This window comes from Phyllopteryx taeniolatus, chromosome 23 (genome assembly GCF_024500385.1).
Source record: "Phyllopteryx taeniolatus isolate TA_2022b chromosome 23, UOR_Ptae_1.2, whole genome shotgun sequence".
NCBI lineage: Eukaryota > Metazoa > Chordata > Actinopteri > Syngnathiformes > Syngnathidae > Phyllopteryx > Phyllopteryx taeniolatus.
Window position 1 is genome coordinate 4,676,523 of NC_084524.1, and position 17,615 is coordinate 4,694,137.

Here is a 17,615-nt window from a genome sequence, read left to right on the forward strand (position 1 = left end):
TACGAGTGTGCGATGATCCCGCGGCGCAGAGGAAACGACAGTACGAGCTTGTTTCATGTCTGCAAGTTTACACTGTAGATTTGTGACGTCATGTACAACACCAATTCCAATGAAGTTGGGACGTTGTGTTAAACAGAAATAAAAACTGAATACCATGATTTGCAAATCATGTTCAACCTCTTTTTAATTGAATACACGACAAAGACTGATAAACATTATTGTTTTTCTCAAATAATCATTAATTTAGAATTTTATGGCTGTAACACGTTCCAAAAAAGCTGGGACAGGGTCATGTTTACCACTGTTTTACATCACCTTTTCTTTCACCTTTGGGTACTGAGGACACTAATTTTGTAGGTGCTTTGTAGGTGGAATTCTTTCCCATTCTTGCTTGATGTAAAGCTTCAGCTGTTCAACAGTCCGGGGTCTCCGTTGTTGTATTTTACGCTTCATAATGCGCCACACATTTTCAATGGGAGACAGATCTGGACTGCAGGCAGGCCAGTCTTGTACCCGCACTCTTTTACTACGAAGCCACACTGTTGTAACATGTGCAGAATGTGGTTTAGCATTGTCTTCCTGAAATAAGCAGGGGCGTCCATGAAAAAGACGTTGCTTGGATGGCAGCATATATTTCTCCAAAACCTGTATGTACCTTTCAGCATGAATGGTGCCTTCACAGATGTGTAAATTACCCTAACCTTTTGATGATATTATGGACCGTAGATGATGAAATCCCTAAATTCCTTGCAATTGTACGTTGAGGAACATTGTCCTTAAACTGTTCGACAATTTTCTCACGCACTTGTTCAGAAAGAGGTGAACCTCGCCCCATCTTTGCTTGTGAATGACTGAGCAATTCAGGGAAGCTCTTTTTCTACCCAATCATGGCACCCACCTGTTCCCAATTAGCCTGTTCACCTGTGGAATGTTCCAAACAGGTGTTTGATGAGCATTCCTCAACTTTTTCAGTCTTTTTTGCCACCTGTCCCAGCTTTTTTGGAACGTGTTGCAGCCGTAAAATTCTAAGTTAATGATTATTTGCTAAAAACAATAAAGTTTATCAGTTTGAACATTAAATATCTTTTCTTTGTCGTGTATTTAATTAAATATAGGTTGAACATGTTTTGCAAATCATTGTATTCTGTTTTTATTTATGTTGAACATAACGTGTTGGGGTTGTAGTATGAACGGATGAACAGAAGTCGCGATTTTTCAATGTTGGCAGAGGTAGAAATAGACTTCTTGAGGCCTCCGCTGTACATCTGCTCAAAAATTTCATTTTATCCCTTCAAAGGGGGCTCAATCAATTAGTCATCAAAAGTCCCTCTGAGAAGAATGATTAATTAACCTTTCGTTGCATTAATGTTTAATAACCCCCCGTGATCCCTGCCTTGGCCAAGAAAAAGCAGTGCCATGGTGGTCAATGTAAATAAAAACGCTGCCACTATTATTCTTTGTCCACTCACGGATCAGATTTATCAGAGGCAATGCAGATGGGGGGAGGAAAAAAAGCGGCGTTTAATGAATGCCTCCAAGCTGCAGGCGGGTTCTCATGGATTATTCACATTAAGAGATTCTGGCCGGCTAATTGCTGATATGCTGAACGCTCACTGATGCCCTGCAGACATGTTGATTCAAGCGACATTTGATTAGGTACATGATGGGGATGCTTTCAAGGTTTAGGATGTCGCCAACCAGGATAACCCGCAGGACTTCGCTCTCGCTGAGGTCAAACGTGAGCCAAAGGTTCATCAGAAATAGTTGTGATTTATTTCCCTGTGCCCCCCTCCCTGTCTTGTTTTTGGGGGCTCATTAGCACCAACTCTGATTTCCAGGCAGAGTCAGTCATGCAGACGAGCAAACGTTCAAAACTAAAAAGGGGCTTTGTCGCCAGTGATGATTAGAACGGCCCTGCCGTCCAAAATTCTGAGCAATGGAGTGCTCATTTTGCTGAGGGAAGACGCTTGGATTCCAATTTTGCTTCATATTACCTGGAGCAACAATTGAAACACACACAGTGACAACACAACACTGCAACTGTGTAAAGTACTAAAAAAAAAAACAGATGTGGAGAAAGTAATCCTGCAGAGTTTGGATGCATTGCAAACCTAAAGTTCTCCAAAGGACCGCAAAATACCAACCCCAATGATCACCTATTATAAATATTGGTGGTCACCCAGGTGTGGACACTTAATCTATCTCAAGATGTTATGCCGTTATCAACAACTAGATTACATTCATTGGCCTCACTTCTTTAGCTTCTGACCACTTACCTTTGTTTTTACCTCTATAGTGTAAAAATATAGCCGGGATCTAAAAGCCCCAACCCTTTTATCCTCCTGCTTAAAGTTTTTAGCTCTACTTGGAGAAACTGCCTTTTGGGGTTGTTTATAGTTGTTTTCCATTGGACAACCTTTACTGTGTCTGGATAAATACAAGGCAGCGTTGTCATTGTTTCGTTCGCAGAGACTTACAGAGCCACCGTTGGGACATACTGTATGTGTCCATTTAAAATTCCTGGAAGTCACAGGCGTCCTTTCATTTTGGCTGACCTTTTACACAAGACGCCACCCTTTACGTTTCATTAAATGCTTCTCGGTCACGCAGTGAGGTTTTCGCGGGAGGAAACCCAAACCGCAGGCATCCCCACCAGCCGTTCCCATCATCCCGTCCCGATCGGAGATCAGAGAGAAAACCCTCTTGCTGACATGCTCCGGTGGTTTTCCCAACTTTTTCCCTCCCTGCGTGCTAAAATCACGCTTATAGTCCATAATGACAAGATACAGCTGCCCGCAAAAAATGCGAAGGATCTTTCCAACTATGCTAATACGACAGTGATGAAAACGGTGCAAGCATCTTTTTATCCTAGGATCGGGTTTGACTTAAAATGCGTCTTGGACGAGTGAATGTGTCACGCTATGAGAAAGCCGAGCAGCTAAGGAGCCATGTTGTTTGCCAGTCTCTGTCTAATCTGGTCGAAACACAATCTCACTTCAGACCTGCTGCTTGCAGTCTGCATTCTGCCTGTCCAAAGAAATGTGCATTGTTGCCTCTTTACTCTAGCAAACGACACATCAGACACCAGCTGGGGAACTGTTAACAACCAAGTAACACTGGACTGACCGGTGAACAGCTTGGCAATGGAATCATTTTGGTGTCTCGCCGCATCGCCTGCAGAAGTTCACGCCTCTCAGTTGGCACTCAGCCGGTATCGGATGTCTTCGCCAGACACTATAGCCTTATCCGGCAGCACAATTAGCCTCCCACAATTAGGCCTACTCCTGTAAGTCTACAGGCAGCATCTGCTTGGACTCCTTTGGGACCTGGGCTCACACTAATGAAGCGTTCCATTTTTGTTACTTTTCCAAGTTGGCAACATGCATCTGACCGCTTTTCAAAGCCTCGTTGTTATTTCCCATGTATGTTTATATTCTGCCTTTCATTTGGAAGAATGTTCGTCATTCCCCTGCAAATAAATCCTCTTCGCTTTGACCAAAATCCCTCTGGGTTTTCACACTCTTGTGCTGTGTGGTCTCGTAATGCGTAAATCCACTTGCTCTTATCGATGGCTGCATGTTGAGGAGTTTTGGGATAACTTGCACTTTCCCTTCTACAGGATCTGTCAAAGGTATACATGACTGACATTTATCATTGGAGCATGGGATGTGCCTGAGTCACCAAGAAGTGGTCTTGGGTGTCTCTTCGGTGTTGAATCAAATCCACTCCACAAATCTTATCCACTCTCATGAATTCTTTTGGATGTAAAAGTAGAAGCCCAACTGCTGTGGCGTAATCCCCATTTGGTTTGTTTACTCCCAGTTGGCTGTGTATAATGTCAAGCATTTTTTTGTGGGTGCCTTTTGTCCATGACCCTTTTTGTTGCTCTTTGCTGCGTATACCTGGATGAATCAAGCCCAGATGTGGTCTGTGGAACTCGCTCTTGGCTTCTTGTCGGGCTTATTTATTTACTAATGACAGCCAACAGAAAATGAATTCACTGCAAGATACAGTCATGGTGAGGATTTTTTTCAACATTTATTCCCTTGACTCACACTCAGTGGTGGTTTCTGGCATATGCGATATGTGTGGCTGCACAGGGCGCCATTCAAGCTCGGACCGCCACTGCTAGTCACTGGCAAATTTCCTTGGACTGCTATTTGGATCCCAATTGGCACGAGTGATGTGTGCGCCTTCAGTGATGGGTCGTAGCCAATTATAGGATTGAATTTCCATTTCACTTTGTGATGCCGAGAGGCAATGAAAACGTGATCAGTTAAATGCTGCGTCATGCAAATCTAGATATGCACTGCGTAGGCCGTTTGGAATTTCTTTGGATTCCCAAGTTCAAAGTATTGATTGATTCATTGATTCCTGGAGGCTTCCTCTGGCATTTTGGCTGCTTATGTTAAGCACAATCATCGTCAGAGACTTCTACCAGTCCATTTTCTGGTGTATCTGTGACAGCTGACTGGAATCCTCGTTTTTGCTCCTCTCATATTTGGCTCTTTGCACAAGCCACAAAATGTGACTTTTAGTTTGTGCGGCGTCCAGTGGTGGAACCCCAAGAGTGTTTCAACTTAAGCAGTTCTGCATAGTTGACATTTCTCATCACTCAAGTTAACTCATTTGGAGTTTTTCTCTTCTTTGTCATTGCATTTGCCAGTAAGGGTGTGTGTGTTTTTTCTGACTTTGCAAACACTGCACTTCCTTAGCTTTTTAAATTCATGACTTTCAAGCCGAAGACCTCCTTTGCAAACCATATCGGAGTCCTTATTTCGAGCCCTGCTGCCACCTCTCAGTGCGTATCTTGTTATGCATCAGTAGTCTGATTTAAAAAGGGTGACGCTCGCTTGCCTCCCGTGTCAAGCGCACTTCCCCGGTGCTGCTTACTTGCTGAATCTTTGGCTGCAGTTTCCGCAACACAGCAAGTTCTTTGTGAACTTGTAAATCCAAATGCTGCTGAAAATGGCGACGCAGACCACTGAGTATATCAGAGGGATTCTGGAAGTTCACGACTGCGAATTGAATGAATTGAACTTCAATGTGTACTGGCAAATAGAGTATATTCTTGTTCCCTCTGCTCTTTCCCATGTGACAATTACTTTGATTCCAAATGAATGACGATGTAAAGGAGTGGGCCGGAGACTGCGACGTAGGGCAGTCTGCTCTCAAATGTACCAGTGTTGAGAATTTCCCAATCCCCTTCTCCCTTTGCAAAGCAAACACCCTCCAATTAACTTGTACAGCTCCTCGGGTGTTGTTGTTAACAGCGCACTCACTTGCAGTGTGCAACAATGACACATGAGCAGTGATTCAACTTTTCTACAAATACCCATGATTGAACATCAACATTTATACGTAATGAACAACAAAAAAAAGCTGATGTTTCGTTATGTTGTGGTTGAAGTGCTAAACTCCACCACGTTAAGCTATATTAAGAGCCGTAAAATAAGATGGTCTATGCTCTGGAGACCGCTCATTCAATGAAGAACAGCATGTTTGAGGTAATGCAATGCCTTGGCAATGAATTTTGTCTGTCTTTAATGGCAAAATGACAGGACTGCCTGCCTCCAAATATGCCATAAAGGTAAAGGTAATAAGTATAACCACAAGGATTAGCTGTTCCTAGCCTCTCGCCCATTGCAGGTCCTCGTTAACCTCTTTGGTTAATCATCTGAAGAGCCTTCCCTCTGACCTCCATGTTTAATTTCTCCGACTTTCTCGGAGGCGGTTTGCTAATGATTTTTCTGCTCTTCTGCCCCCCATCCACCGACCCAATCAGCCACCCACCCCCACCACCTTTATTGTGCGCGGCAGGCTTAAGGGAGTTAGTTCCCCAATGACAATATAACAGTAAGACCTTGTAGTGAGTTGAATTCAAATGAATACAAATCCCACACAATAATAGAATGTTTTTAATTTGAAATTGGCACGCAGCAGTGAATTTGGTCCATTGCAAAAGCGACTTCATATTAAAAAAATAAATAAAATCCATCCTGTCATGAGGTTTTAATGTAATGTCATCTTACGCCAGGGACGTTTGATGGATGATTTGGTGTGTTATTACCTCCGCAAGAAAGCCTTATCTGTGAAAAGCTAAGACGAAACACAGCAATTACCCCAGAGAATTGAAATGTCAGGTCGGGTTGAGCATTTTCAAGAAGAGAAATGGGATTCCGGAAGACTTCTTGACTTTGATCATGTACACGAGTGTATTATCGGTTCTTCTCTGAGCAAAACAAGCGAGCGTTCTCCTTTCATGAAGTGCAGTTTATCTGGTAAATTATGATCAAAGTGGAATTCCTTGGCTTATGGCGGGTGAGGAGGGTCGAGAGGATGGAACGTGTTTATTTTAAAGGGCTTTGGTTTTAATAGAACACTTCAAGCAATTTCATTACTGTGGTAGCTGTAGCATTGAATTCGAGCATTGAGAAAAACAAATCTATTATTTTGTTTTAGCTAGAGGAGCAGTTCAGTGGATGGACTTCATGTGCAGCCTTGACCCCTCCCCACCTCTGAGAGTTGCGAACCCAAGTCAAGGTCGCGCTTGCTTACATGCAGCTGTCAGTGCCTGCCAGAACCCTTCAGTGGCCAATGAAGTCAAAACAGCCCGTGACTTTTTCTCTGATGCATCTCACCTCGCTGTCTTTGGCATTCGGAAGCACCTGTCTCTGCGGCCCGGACATCACTTGCCCGTGAGTCGCTCACTCTTAAGAGAGCCTTGAGGTAGTCCAGATGCAGCTGAGGAGGGTGTAAGGTCGCAAAGCATCTTCAGGGAGTAAGTATCTCTGTTAAGGCAAATGTCAGCTGTCGGGCTTCTGCTCTTATGGTTTGTAAAGTGAATTCCATCTGAAATATGATGAGGCAAATGTAAGCACCTCTCAAATTGTGTTTGATGGATTCTACCACTTGTCTATTTTCAGTTTATTGAGTTCCTTTTTACTCTGAGGTGGTCTTCAAAGAGAAGAGGCATCCCTGTGGATCACCCCCGATAAGACGCAGAACCGTCTAGATCTTGTCTCTCGACACAGACACTTGTATCCCAGGGTGCTCTTTTTGCTGTTGGTGTGAATGCTGACTTAAGACAGGTTGCAGACCAGTGATGTGATTTCCATAGCCCCCCCCACCCCCATCATGTGCGTGGCACTAACACAGCCTCAGCATTCCAAGTAGCCAGCCTACAAGCAGCTTCTCATGTATGCACGCTGCCTACTTTTGCATTAACCCTTCACGTGTAATGCCCTCGGGCAGCAGGCTGCATGTCCCACGTCATGTGACAGCATAACAACTGAGCTGTTTTCTTCAACAATGCGGCAACAATTGCGCCTTTGTGCACTTTGACATGCCTTGTACTGCTCCTCTGAAGCAAAGAACACCACAGACAATCACTGAGGAGTCTTGGGTCAATTTACTTTAATACTGGTGAAACCTCAAGGCTGATTCTGCATCATTGGTGTCTTTGTTGAGTCTCTATTGTAAGCCAAACAATTTTGTGTTACAGCGAGAGTAGTGAAAATCATTTCAAATCGTACTGGAAAAGTTATGTAGTGTTTAAGCCAAGTAATTGGCCAATCTCAAGCATGCTGACTTCTTTGCCTGCTCCAAGTCCTATCCAGTAAAAGCCTGTAGTCAAAGGTTGCGTGGAAAACTATTGTTGTGGAATTACTGCAGTGTGACTGTAAATTGTGTGCGAGGATCATTTTCAAAGGGTCTTCCGTGGCAGTGCTTTGGCACATGGGAGCCCAATGAATGGAGGTCTGGAGGGGGAAAAAAAGTTGAGCTTCCACAGTAAACATGGAGAACTTTTTTGGCTCTTCCAAAGCCCTGTGAGCATTCCTAACTGTTAATGAAAATGGCAAAATCTGAAAAGTATGTTGTCTGAACTTGCAAGATGAAATGTAGTAGGGTTCAGTTTCCGCAACCTTTTGGGGGTTTAATCCAAGAAAAAGATGATGTATCCTTTTCAGGTGGTGTCTGCAAAAACACTCCCTAATTTAATGTCTGTTATCCCTCAACCAATTCAAATATATTGCTAAAGATGGAGTCCATAAACCCTTAATATACTTTATGGCCACTATTCTCTTTGGGATGATCTGGTACTGGTCAGTTACCTGGAGATGCTAATCAATTTGATGTTTTACACAACTAGCAGCTCTGGGTGCTGACGACCTTTTTCAGCAAGATGGTGCACTTCCACACTGGCATCTCACTGTCGGGAGATTTCTGAATGAGCAGCAGCCAAACACACGGATGGGCGATGTTGGACAAGATGATCAGATGTTGTGCAAAAGGTCTGCAACATTACCGGACCAAACTGCTTGCGACTTCCTTCTTTACAGAGTTAGGTTTATGTACATAACTCCACTTCCTGAGATGGAAAATTGTACCACTCAAGCAGTATGCGTGATCACTTGCTGCACAGAGTGGACAGAGCTCCACTTCTGCATCAATGTTTGCCGATGCTAAGTAACCAGAGAGGCAAACATTTAAGAGAACTAATACTGTACATGCAGTCTGTATCTTGCAACAAAGATTGACATTTTGGGTTAAAAAGACAAATCTCTCCACATCCCACAAGCTTCAATTTAGCCTATCCTAAACATACCCTCACCTGTTTTTGATTGATGTTCATCTGTAAATGTTCAGTAGTTTTAAATCGCGGACAATGTGATCCAGTGGAATTACATGCAGAGCCAATACCAATTAATGATTGATAAAGTGGAGTTTGTGGAAAATGTGGGTTGCCTGGTAGGTGTTTGGTGCTGAAGTCACTTTTTCAAGCGGCACGTGCACTTGACAGAGGCGCTCATGCTCGGGCCATAGAACACTACAAGTTGATAGAAATCCTGATTGATTTCCAAGAGATTCGTCAGGCATGGCTCAGAGCAGAATCCGGACCAGAGCGTCCTAACATGCGGCACAGTGTCTAATTGAACCCCCAACACTTTGCCTCGCCTTTCATTTGCTTCCCGCAAGCGCATGGCATCGACAAGATCTGACGGAAGAGGCTGATGCTATAAAATGGCAAAACGACTGTATGTGAACAGTCTGCTGCCACTCCCCTCCAGCAGACCGGCAATCAGTGGAGGGAGAAAACTGGTTTTCTTCCTCTGTTCCATGGTTCCATATCAGAACTGTCTTCACTGTCCTTGATATCGTCATCTGTGGCCTGGTTCTGTTTTGGAAGGAAGCTTTGGAGTTCCATGAAACAAAGGCGTGGTGAATGGTGGCACGCATCAATGCCAGTGGCGGGAGGTTGTTGTTTTGGAAGAACCTCCTTGGATCATTTGAATTGAGAAAATTGATTAAGACTCAAGGCTGTTACACCACCGGACAAAATAACTTTGCTTGCAATCGCCGCTCTAATTTATTCCAAAAGTTGACGTTGAGATCATGGCTCTCAAGGGCTTAAACAGACTGTCCAAAATGTCGTAAAGGTGTATTCTAAAAGGGTCTAGGCCAATTCCAAGAACCCTGAACTTCAATTCAGAGAAACCTTTACATCAACCCATTCTTCATCAAAGTGTAGTATCTAAAATGTGGTTATTATTTAGGTCCAAACCCTTAATTGATTCATTGATTCGGCACAAAAACTACATTGTCTGTTAGATTTTTCCTCTTGGCTGCGACTATAACCAATGGGTGGCCTGAAACAAGCTGTTAAAAGTTGCTCCCTTTCTTCCAATTCCATGGTTCTCCATTCGTACCTTGCTGTTGTTTAGAACTCCAAGGTTGGTGTACAGTTTCCCTGCTTGCACCACCATTTAAATCTTGCGTGTCCTCTTTTGATTCGTGGGGGGAATAGGATGGATTCCGAGCGGGATCCGCTCTAATCTCGCTCATTACAGCCGACGTAAGAGGAGATGATTGTCCGGCTTAATTCGAACCGTTTGCAGCTCTCTCTTTCCTGCTTTGATATTTTCACGCTGGCTCTCGGTGGTTGCGTGTGGCTGGACCGCTGTGCTGGATACGGTGCCTTTAAAGGTCCCCCAAAAATCTGACACGCATCTTAATGCAACACTTGAAACCAACCCGTTAGGCTGCTTAAAAACCAGCTCTATTCTTATAGAATTTGAGATTATGGAGCGAGGTAGCTACCGTCCAAGGCTGAGGTCTTGGCTTGTTTAAATTGGCAGCGTCTTTTCGGATGTCCCTTTGGGATCAAACCCATAATAAGAACAAGGTGTGTCGACAAAGAGTCGTGCCAGCATTTCTCCCCGTGGCTCGTCGGCCAGCTGAAACTACAGGCTCCGGATTACAAATTATCCCAAGAGGACGAGCCCCTAACTCTCACCCCCTTGGCCCTTTTGACCTGGTCAGTTTGAGTGACACATCAGGAGGAAACAATGCAGCGAGGTGAATGATGCCCAAAAACACAGTCTTCTCTGGGCACCCTGATAAATCTCCTTTTGGTTATTTTGACGCGTTCAAGTGTTATTTAAAATAAGAAACCCATTTGTCATGTATGATTTCACCCCCGCCCACCCACACAACTTCCCTGCAGCCGATACGCTTTTACGTGCAGTCTTGACTGCAGTGAAAATAAATGTGGATAAAGCTTGTTGTTCATTGCAATGACTCAGCTCTAGAGCTTCTGTGAGAAAAACCTTTTAAAGGAAACATGGATAGAAGTTCGGAAAACAGCAGCTTTGTTCATTTGCTGGAACATTTGGCTTCCTCGGTCATGCTATTTCTGGTGCTTGGATTGCACTTCTGCATGCTTTTTGTCTTTTTGATCACAAGCCAGTCTTTGAAAGTCCCAAGTGCAAAGATTATCTTATAATGGGGTCCCTGATGCCGATGTATGCTTCATTTGGTTTCGTTGACTTGGTTGGAGGAAGACTTCATTTCCCCAAGAGTGGGTTAAGGGTTGTTCCGGGTTGAAAAAATGAATTGTGGAAGTTGGATGTAAGTTGTGTGAGTCTACTTTGACACATTTCCACTCCGGATCTGTGAAAGGGAACTGTTGTGATTTGACACTTTCTTTCTTTGCAGGTTACAAATGTGATGCTGCAGATGGGCATGTAACTAACTACCTTCCACTAAATAATACCCAAGTAACATCGTCACTTTAAATTAGCTCATCTTGTTGCTTTTAAAATGTCCATCCCTTTGTCATACTCTCTCTGTTGATGTCAACGAGACGGAGTACCTATGACATAGTCTGTGCCTGTCACTCTTGCGTGCACAAACTGCCGCACAAAGTAATCCCGCATGGGTCAAGTAAACACCGGCATCGGACCCCCAGCTCTGGCTGCAGGAGGGTCTGAGTGAAGCCCTGCGGTGCTGCTGTGGAAAGAGAGAAGTACTTTCGGTTTATGAGTCTATAAATTATTCACATCGGTAAAAAGCCCTGAAAAATCTGCATGAAATTCTGCATGCAAATGGAGTGTGAGAAACTTTAGGGTCGAACCAAGTTCAATCCAGAGTCTGATCCACATTGCGTATTTAGTCGCTATGTAAACAGAAAACAACAAACTTGCAATTTGCAAGTGCATCTGCAAAAGTGTTTGAAATAGCACATTTTTAATTGTATTTGGTTTTATTTGGCAAACTTTTTTAATTGTGTACGAGTAGTATACTTTTTTTGTCTGCACAGGTCACAATGCCACTTGGCTGTTGATGCTACTGTATTTGGAGGCAGGATTTCTGTCTGTTCCCCTGTGATGTCTGTCACGATGCAAGACCTACAAAAACTGTCCTTGAGGCGTTCGAGGGCCCCTGTGGTCCCCTGTTTTACGACTTCTGGGTCTCTTAAAACTTCCCGCCACAGAGACAAGCGCAGGCGGGCACACATGCTCGCCGTCGTAGGGGTCGGCCAGCAGTCATGGCGTCCGCTGGCCGCAGTTGTTGGCTTCCACATGTTTTCACCACGACATCCAATAGCCACGTAAGTCTTAAACACAAAGTATTTTATTTGAACTCTTCAAGAGCGCCGCCTGCTCTATGCCATTCGTGCGCCGTCGGTCTCACTCGCGCTGAGGCGCACTCTTGACCACTGCAACTATTTTAGCAGTCAAGTGCACGCGCACGAAGCTGGCATAAACATGTGCATGCAAGTCTACATGATACCATGTCGCCATTGCTATGCTAGGTGCGGTATTCAGTGCACATACCCTTGATGAGCTTCAAAAGCGCAACCAGGACGCTTCACAGGCTCATGTGTCAATAATATCTTAATAGTCATGCCGATCTTTTTAAAGCTGGACTAACTGCTCTACCTACTGATGGTAGTAATCCTACTTGCGCATCGGATGCAGTGGCGTCCCAACAGAGATGCTCATGTTTAAATGTTTTAAGGTGTGCACTTACTACAGACGGGTTTTGCTGATCAAACTTGGCTGTAACAGATTTTGCTCTGACCAACTAGGAAGAAGACAGAAAAATGGTGACGTGAATAAGGGTCAGTTCACTGGCCCCACCTGGGATGAATTTGAAATCTGATTGGTTAAGGAAACAGTCCCATTGCTAGTACAGCTCAAGTTACATCAGATAACACTACTGATTCTGAAATCTGATTGGATTAAAAAAATCATAATAATCTAACATCCACATACATGTATTTGAAACCACTGATTGTAAGAAAGCAAGGTTCATCTGTCACTCATTGGTCCGGATCAATGGCTGTTTTCTTTGGCTGGCATTAATTAATAAACAACAAATCACGACAAAACGTTGACGTAGGACGACTCTCGCCTCTTCATCAATGAATTCCCAGAGAAGTAAAAGCAACTCATTCCTGTTATGGCAAGGTGTCCCAAAACCTTTGTCTATTTTCTTGGCTCCAGACTGCCATCCTGTCATAACATTAGTTCATCTGGTGTATTTGTAACCGCTCTACACGCATGTATTCCAAGATATAACAATCAAAAGGAAAACTTTCATTGAGAAGTCATGCCAAGCCAAACTTATTATGCCTCTTTTATTTTTAATACATGCTGAATAGTTACTGCCGTGATTATCCAAGAGTAACATTGTGATGACATGCACGTGTTATTCATTCTGAAGCTTTTGCTATGATAGGGCCGAGTGGGACGGCCATCTGAAGAGATACTACACAGCCAATCAACAGTCTTATTACTGACACCCCCCCCCCCCCCCCTCCCATTATCTTGCGTGCTTCCATTGCCTGCGTGGCAAGACGCTCAAGTATGTCAGCATTATTGCCAGAGGAAAGCATATTGGTCTCTCAAGGTGATGAAAAGATTCTCTCAGAAGGCTTCCGCCTCTCGGGACGCGCCGGCCTTGACTCATAACCCCTGAGGAAGGGCGCCCACCATCCCTGAACGCCTCACAGCAATCGTCTTTGTCGTCCTGTAGGTTCTAACAAAAGGTAACAGCTGCGTGCGGCCTTAAATGGAGCATTTTCACCACACATGGATTCTGTGAAATCAGGATTTCTTCTCACTCAGTATCAGTAGAAAAATTATTGTGTATATCAGTCAAAACTGAGCATTATTGTTTGAAACTTTTATAATAAAGCCGTCATGATCAATCTCTTGCAATATTGTCTTTGTTAGCAACACATTGGATGCTATTCTCCAGAGATAAAACAACAACAAAAAACACATGCAACACAGTGGCTCTATCTTAGTGCTGGAAGAGATTAAACAAACACTCGTATTTGGAAGACCGCTTTAATCGTCATATTCATCCGGGATGAAAAGGCTAACGGAAGTCATGTAATTACCCATTGCATTATGGGACAATGTTGCTTTGGGACTCCAATATGCAAAATGGACCTTTGGATTCTTTTCCAGACTTCATGCTTTTGTTGTGTGCACAATGCTGGGACTTGACAGTACTACCTTTGTGTGCTAGGTAGGAAAGCACATTGTGACCATGTTTGAATTCATTTTACACAAACTGCTTGAAGTTGAAAGAATGACGGTAAGAAGGCCAGCATCTGTCCTGGAAAGGCTTTGCGCTTTCCAAGGGGCCTTCTATTTCTGTCAACAATGTGCTTCGATGGAGACAAATTCTTGAGCATCTTGTTGTTCTGTTACCGACCGATAGTGTTCGAGCGGTAAATGTTGAAATTGTTTTGCTGAAAAGTTTTCATTTTCAGGTTCCATCACTACAAAAGCCTAAATTACCACTTGTGGTATTTCATACGTACCCTCGGTTACCAGGAGGATGATTATGTAAGTTTCTTCTTACTCGAATACTTGGAATCTTATGACAGGCAACAAAAAGCATCAGTGTTGAAGGCAGGCAACATCCTCAAGCTGACAATTGCTTTTAAAGTTGCAATTTATTACCTCCTGCTTTTGTACGCCAAGCTTTATTCATTGTCATGCACCGTAATTATGATCCTGGATAAAAAATGGTCCTCCCATTTGCCAGACCTTTCCGCAAAAATCCACAAAAAAAAGAAAAAAAAACCAGAGCGTACAGCTTTGGTTCTGTATGACTTGGATACTCGACGGTTGCCAGGTTGAATCAGTCCATCCGAGCGTGTTGTGGGATTTAATGGGAGATGTTCAAGTCTGTCTCAACTTAATCCTCCTGAAATTGTTGGATCGGCCGCACAGCCGCGTTTGTCAGCTCTGCGAGAAATAAGCATGTCACTCAAGAAGGCTCTTGAACTGCGGAGGCGTCGTAAAAAGTCTGCCGACGTTAAAGACTTGATTATAAATCATCTTCCGAGATAGGCTGACAAAACTCCCATTCTTTTCTTTCAGTCATGTTCAAGTTTGAGGATTGGGACCAAGCAAACTGTTTCTCTTGGGAGCTCCTTTACGGTGTGAAATTCAGGATACACACTAAGGTCACTGGATTTATAGGAATAGCAGAGGAAAAACCAAGGGGGGAAATGCAGTGTGAGGTGCTGACACAGCAATACAATAATTCAATATGTACTCTGCCCCTTGCACAAGGCCGTTTTGAACAAAGCAGCTTCTTAGCGATGCCACCAATAGGCCGGTTTTGCCGCACCAAAACCCCATTTCGACGGCGAACAAAGCACTTCCAGCACTCGTCAAACCTGATTGATGCTTGTGAGGTTTTGCGCCGGGACCCCGACTTTGCTATTTTTGGCCTCACTCGTGCGTTAATGCTGAAGAAATGTTGGGAGAGAGGCTTGGAGTGGCCTGCTCGGCGCTCACAAACGATCCCCGTGTTTGTCCACGGAGTCTGGCTGGGCTCGCTTGGCCTCAGTGTGGTTTTGTTGGGAGCAGAAGTGCGCCATTGTTATTTGTTACAACGATAACAATATGTTACCGATTATGTGGACTCGAGTTAATCACACATCAAGATCCACTTGAACAAACTTCCACAAACTTTAAGGGTAAGCCTAACAGGCAAGCACCTAGTCAATTTTCATGCCACTGCAAAACAATGCCTCTTTATGAAATATTCCTTCATTTTAATCCCAATGACGAATTTCAAGCGTATTCAGAAAGTTCAGATCCATACGGTGCACATTTTTCGGTCCTTATTCGGTGCCATCAGTCAATCAAACGTGTTTTGTTGCCATCCATTTTATGAAATGTCCTGTTTTTAATGGAATCCACGTTTTTCCTTCTGAGGAGGCTGTTCCATGACTGCCTTTGGAATATCGGGGCCAAATGACACACGGCAAGGATGCCTGGATGCTTTGGGTCTCGATTGTCACACTATCTGAAAAGCTGTTTTCACTGGTACCGATCAGGTTATTCTTTTATTTGAGTTTTGTTCAGTAAAATATTTTCTAAGTTTTCTTTGGCCTACACTGGAGGCCCATGCTGGTACACTTTGCGGCAATCTCATCTTTCAGGCTGTAATCAGTCTTGAAATAGTGTGAATATGTGATGGTCTCTGACAAAGAATATCGCTTACTTTGTCTGGCCCGTCACACTCACGTGCAGTGAAGGTTTTCTCAAGAGTGCGTCGTATCGTTGTCCTCCAAGCTCTTTCCAGTGTCATTTCAAAAACAGTGACAAAGATGTGACTGCCAAGAACAGGAAACACTCTTGTTTCTTTAAAAAGGGTTTGATGAGAGTGACTCAAGCGTGAGTCCACCTGTGGTTACGCGCGGCTGGCAGCTTCTGACATTCTCCTGAATGGCGTCCAAAAGAGCTGAAGACTGAAGCGCAGCCAAACGCCAAGATCAAATTGAGGAGCGAGTTTCGAAGTAGAAGCAACATAAGCTTGGGTTTTGCACCACGGTAAGCCGTCTGGAGGGACATAAATCAGTGCAGCTTCTCTTGTCAACAGGATGAAATGTTGAAGAGGAGCGCAGCGGAGATCGAGTCGGGTCAGGCGGATCAACCCCGTCTCCTAGAAATTCTCTTCCTATAAATCTCCAAAAGCAAGTTAAATATGAGAAAAATAGTCTTTATAAATATCAAAGATGGCAAGTTTGTTTCCCACTTTGATGCCAAGAATGCCACACACAAGAGCCACCATTTCACTATGAAATGAATGCAATTTAAAGCAGGAGTGTAGAAAAAATATAAGCACAATTCCAACTTTTTTTGTTCCCTGTAATTTGGTTGTTTTGTTTTGTTTTATGTGACGGAGACACAGTGTGAGGATTTTCTTCCTCTTTAGTTGCATTGACTTCCACTCTACATGATCCTGACAGGTCAATTTCATGTGAAGTGCAAAGCAGTTGTAAAGTGCACCCTCGGGTACTTCTGTCTCTCTCTGAGCAAGTGCTTAACTTTTCATTTGCGGCATCTGTGAAACACAGCCTCACCCTTTTGACTGCATCTGACCAGCGGAAGAAAGCTTGTTGCCAAACCTGCGATCAGTAACACAAAAGGGGCAGAGGGGCAGAGGGGCAGCAGTGCTCCGGCTTCTCATTGCCTGGGAGTGAATGCGCCCTCATACAAATACAACCCAGGCAGGTCCGCAGCACATAAAAGCCACCAAAGCGTGTAATTGTCTTATTTCTTTTCTCCAGCAGGTTGCTCGTGTTGATGGGGAAAATAGCAACAACAACAACAAAACCTATGAATAAACAAATCATTTTTACTTAAGAGAAGGGGGGGTGTCCTGTTTTCTTTTGTGGCTTTATTTGAAGTCGTACTAAGGAATAATTTTACAGCTACATTATAGCAATGCGAGCTAATTCAATTGACATCATGTTAGAAATATTACCAGGACATCAGATGTCCTGGCTGGTTCGCCAGTATTAGAGAAAACAAAAGTAGCGCATCCAGAGTAGCCATGACAACCTACAGGCCAATGTACCATATAACATGGTTTTAAAGCGCTTGTTTTAAATGTAGGACTTTAAAAAAAAAATTAAGACAATAAAATAAGTCACTAAAATGTGTCCTTTTTCCTCTGTTGTAGGACATCCGGGGAAGCGAGGAAGACGAGGCCGCAATGGAGAAGCTGGTATGTGAGTGACTGTGTGTGTGTGTGCGTGTGTGTGTCTGTGTGTGTGTCCACAGCTGGCCCGATCCACGATCATTTGAGGAATGATTCAGAAGGACATGGGCAATCCGTAGTGTACTTTACAATCATGTAAAAGTTCAGTGTATATCTTTGGAGGCCAAAAAGGTTCCAAGATGTGTAATTAGTGGTTTCAGTGTTGCAGTTTGGGTCGCCATAGGAACGCTACATTTTCACTGCAATACCAGGAGAGTGGCCCGTTTTGAGAAGGCATGAGAATGTCTTTT

At 43.7% G+C, this 17,615-nt stretch overlaps 1 protein-coding gene across 1 annotated transcript in view; it reads left to right on the forward strand.

Moving 5' to 3' along the window:
- Positions 1-17,615, forward strand: part of LOC133472797 (collagen alpha-1(XXV) chain) — an 89,325-nt gene that overhangs the window by 15,804 nt on the left and 55,906 nt on the right. Inside the window, exon 3 of the mRNA XM_061764170.1 lies at positions 17,287-17,331. Coding sequence (XP_061620154.1) covers positions 17,287-17,331 — 45 coding nt within the window. The remainder of the gene's footprint in view (positions 1-17,286; positions 17,332-17,615) is intronic.